The sequence below is a fragment of the Penaeus chinensis genome, chromosome 38, assembly GCF_019202785.1.
Source record: "Penaeus chinensis breed Huanghai No. 1 chromosome 38, ASM1920278v2, whole genome shotgun sequence".
NCBI lineage: Eukaryota > Metazoa > Arthropoda > Malacostraca > Decapoda > Penaeidae > Penaeus > Penaeus chinensis.
Genome location: NC_061856.1, coordinates 24,951,170 through 24,956,169, shown reverse-complemented (window position 1 = coordinate 24,956,169; position 5,000 = coordinate 24,951,170). Strand labels below are relative to the sequence as shown.

Genomic DNA, 5,000 nt, shown 5'->3' with positions numbered 1-5,000 from the left:
AGAATACTAATGATAATGAAAATTATGATGATAGTGATGGTGGTGGTTGTGATAATAATGATAACACCAAAAAAGGCTATGACCCCAAGAAGAATGTTAACAACAGTGACTAATAATAAGGAACTAATTGTGATAAAGAATACAGTGAAGATAGTCATACACATAACAGCCAAATAGTCAGACAGTGTACTCAATAGTCTGAAAAATCGGAAGAGTAAATATATAAATCGAATCTTCTTGATAATTATGATAAAAAGGATTATGATTTTATTGTTAATACTGCTAAAACTTCTTTCTACCTGGATCAACAGTAGCACTACAACTACTCACGATAATGGCAATAATAACGATAGTGATAATGATAATGACAATAATAATTATAGTAATAATGATAATGACAATAATAGTTACAGTACTAATGACAATGATAATTACAACACTAATGATAGTACTGATGATAATGACAGAAAATACTACTACTAATGATAATGATAGTCACTGTTATGAGGATATGAATAAATCAAGAACAAAAATAAACATCCCCTGTCCAGCAGTACTCTTATCTAACATTACTCGAAAGTTTCCGATGTGGAATTCCAAGTTTAAGCCACACTTACAGCCGGATACCAACCTACCCGCGAGAGTCGCTGAAGGTGCAGATGGCGAACATTCGATCAAAATTCAGTCTTCAGTGCTTGTCACACACACACACACACGCATATATATATATATATATATATATATATATATATATATATATATATATATATATATAGATATATAAAGACAAAAAAAACATAAGAGAAGAGAGAGAAAAATAAATACATTGACAGAGTCGGTATCGTCGTCCAGGAATAACGGACACTGCACAGAAAAGTTGGAATAAAATGTCATTTTAATAATAGACTCAATAATTAAGTATTCATTTTTATCTTTATAAGCGAGAATGACATGTGTATATGTTCATATAGACACACACACACACACACACACACACACACACACACACACACACACACACACACACACACACACACACACACACACACACACACACACATATATATATACACACACGCACACATATACACACACACATACACACAAACACAGAAGGAGAAGGTTCGGAAGAAATAGATCTCAGGCAGCGTATGAAAAGTATAAAGTATGAAGGCATGAATATACCCAAACCATGAGGGAGGCGAAATTAGACTTTGAAAAGAATATAATTAATAAATGTACAAACCAACCAAAGCTCTTCTTTAACTACATAAATAGTAAGACTAAAATATCAAGTCAGAGCCATCAAAGACAATAACATCGTTACTGAAAGGGTTAGACAAGACTAAAGCAGAGGGACCAGATGAGATAATTAAATGGGTTCTGAGGGAATGCGCCGAAGAATTACATACTCTGTTATTGTAATATTCCAAAATTCAGTGAGAAAAGGAAAATTACCATAAGACTGGGAACTTGCCAATGTTACACCGTTATACAAACCTGAAAAACACGATATGATATCAAATAAACAGTTTGGTTTAGGGAAGGAAGATCACGCATAGCAAATCTCCCTGTTTCTATGATAGAGTTACCCCCCCAATCCCTTGCCCGTTGTTGCCGTGGGGGGGCTTAGGAGGCAGAGACTGGGACCCAATGCTGGGGAACTCTCCAACCTTGGGACTCAGCCCTCTTTTTTGCATGTTTTTTCCCCCTCCTACTTTTTCCTTTCTGTCGCTTCACCAACCCCTTCTACTATCCACTTCCTAAGGTGTGAGAGCCGTGCTGAAAGGATGAAAGGCTGACTTTGTGCCAGTCCTGAACGGCCTGAGGGAGCCATGGGCACGGTATTCTCTTGCTTGTCTAGCCTTTACCCCTCAAGCGACCCTGAGGGGTGGACCGTTTCTCTCCCCAACATACTCCAGGCTTATCATGGCCAACAATGAATAACCATTAACCATTAACCATTAACCATTAACCATTAACCATTAACCATACCATTATTAGAGGCAATGAGGCTTGCCTCTTCATCAAATAGCTCCACCAATTCAAACTCGCCCGATTCCCTGACCCCAGGCTCTCCTTTGACCACGGCTCTGAACACTACAACTAATACCCCCTCCTCAATGCCGACTAGTACAGTATCCACCCTAATCAACACCCCAGGAGACATTTCTACTCCTAACATGCTCAACTTCAACAACTATACCCCCACAACCTTCTTCATCAACTACCCCATCCTCCCTTATTACTACCTTACAACCTTATTGTCCACCTCCCCATAACACTACCTCCCTCAACACTACTCCCTCTTCCACATGCCCCCGTACTTATACTACCCCCATCTCTACAAAATTCTTAAATAATCTATAGCCCAGCCAAATGGGACCGATTTTATTTTGTGATCCCTCCCACAACTTCTCACACTTTCTGCTTTGACAACCTGTTTTCATTCCTCAAATGCATATACATCCTTCACTTGATCTAACCCCTATACATTACCTTACCCAACCTTAACCCATTTATTCGTCAATTCCTTTGCCCAACTTTAACAACTAATCACTAACTCAACCACCCTTCACTACCATTTACTATAGTGCTACATGACCTTAGATGTCTAGCACATTTGTTTTGCTTTTAACCGTTAACCATTAACCATGATAGAGTTTCTGGAATATTACAAGAAAGAGACGGCTGGGTGGATTGTGTATACTCACACTTTAAGAAAGCATTTGATAAGGTGTCTCATAAGACGACTGTTATGGAAATTAGAACACCTAGGTGGAGTGAAAGACAAATGATTATATAAATGACATGGTTCATAAAATGCAAGGGCTGATTGCCAACATAAAGAGGGCATTCGAAAACATGGTAAAGAAGGTCATTACAGCCATCTTAAGACCTAGTCTTCAATATGGTGCAGTGGTATGGAGTCCACACTTAAAAATATATAGATAAACTAGAAAGAGTTCAAAGAGCAGCCACAAGATGGGCACTCTAAGAGAAAGACTACAGAAAATAGGTATTACTACTCAGGAAGAAAGAAGAAAAAGAGGTGACATGATAATGATGTTCAACTACATTACAGGAAGGGTGGAGTTAGACAAAGAAGACTTTATAAATTTGAACACAAAAAGGACGAGAGGACACAGCAAAAAGTTGAAAATAAAAAGAGGCGAGAAAGATGTCAAGAAGTTCAGTTTCCCAAAGAGAGTAATTGAAACATAACGTTGTGTGTGCCAAAAATGTGCATTAAATTAAAAAGTTATATGATCATTTAAGTATAGCAGACGGGACCATCTGAGCTTAGCTCTTCTTCCGTATTGAAACAACTAGGTGAGAAACACACACACACACACACACACACACACACACACACACACACACACACACACACACACACACACACACACACACACACACACACACACACATATATGTATGTATGTATGTATGCATGTATGATGCATGTATGTATGTATATATGCGTGTTTACATACACATACACGCACACACACACATATATATATATATATATATATATACATATATACATATATATGCATACATATACATATATATATACATATATATACATATACACATTTTATATATATATATATATATATATATATATATATATAGACACACACACACACACACACACAATTTTCTTTATTAACACATTTAGGTCTAGATATCAGATTTTGAAATTATAACTTACTATATAAATATTTTAGAAATTTGTGTTTAAACGGTCTTCGTATATTTCCTAAATGCTTGTGTATTTTAGATGAGAAAGTTTACCAAAAAATCACCTGCTAAACTACGCCTCTATTTTCTTTGGGAAATATTTAGAGAAACGAGTCCAGCAAAATGAGTTTGCGCTCGTCTCCCGTGTCAACAAACCCATGTGGAGGCGAGGCGAGGCGCTGACTCCGACTCGCGGCCACGTCCTTCCGCAGTCAATGGCAAGATGAATTCGTACGATATCTTTCGAAAGCTCACGAGGGGAATGAAATTTGATCATAACAGGTTTAAAGGAGATCTAAAAAAGATAGGGGTAAGTCACGTGTTTTTAAAATGGAGTTTCCTTGGTGCTTCCTTCAGTGTGGGAAAGAAAGAGGTTTCATTGAAGAATAAATTGTACATTACATGAGATGCAGCATATTAATTGTATCATACACAGTGGATGATTGATTAATTATGACGATTTACCAGTAACTGAATTTTGTGATACACCCAACCGCAGTATGCCATTCACAACAACCCATATGTGGCATGCCAGGCAGGATCTTGCCAGTACAAGGTTTGGTTAATCTGTAAGGTTATGCAGACGCTAATGTAGGGCAAACTGAAGATTTGAAGGATTCAAAGTTTCAGTCATCAGTGCATGAAATAACTTGCAGACATGAAAGGTAATGGCACAAGTATAGGGAAAAAGATTGCGGAAAGCGCCTCTTTCAGACCAATCCATTCGGTGCTCCCGAGTTTCCGCTTTATCTTGCCGTGTACTGAGCTGAAAATAGTGTTTCCCAAAGAGGTTTTGGGAGGGAGAGCATCTGTATCTGTACCCTTAGTTTTTTATGACCTAGCTATTTGCTTTGTAAAATCCTCTCTCTCTCCATCCAGCCCCACCCTGCCAATGATTAGGTTTAATCTTTATGGTATGGACCAGCAAATTAGGACAAATTGAAGATGATATTCTTGTAGAGTACAAAAAGTTGCAATTGTCAGTACAAGAAATATCTACAGACATGAACAGTAACACCTCAAATTTAAAAAAAAATTGTCAAAAGCACTTCTCAAAGCCCAAGTCCACTTGGTACTCCCTATTTTCAGCTTTATTCATAGGGGCTACATGGGGTAGAGCCAGCTATTAACCCCTTCCCGATGGGTCACGCGCTAAGGCGTCATACAAACCACTCGATCTGTGGAGTGTGGCTGTACGCTGCAGCAGTGCGCCAAAGCTCTACGAGCCGGTGGTTCAGCTTGATGTACAG

General features: G+C 38.1%; 1 protein-coding gene across 1 annotated transcript in view; it reads left to right on the top strand.

Annotated features, from left to right (window-relative positions):
• Positions 1–3,876: 3,876 nt before the first annotated feature.
• LOC125045819 (probable ATP-dependent RNA helicase DDX52) overlaps positions 3,877–5,000 on the top strand; it is a 15,439-nt gene continuing 14,315 nt past the window's right edge. The window contains exon 1 of the mRNA XM_047643315.1: positions 3,877–4,060. Coding sequence (XP_047499271.1) covers positions 3,974–4,060 — 87 coding nt within the window. The 5' untranslated portion in view covers positions 3,877–3,973. The remainder of the gene's footprint in view (positions 4,061–5,000) is intronic.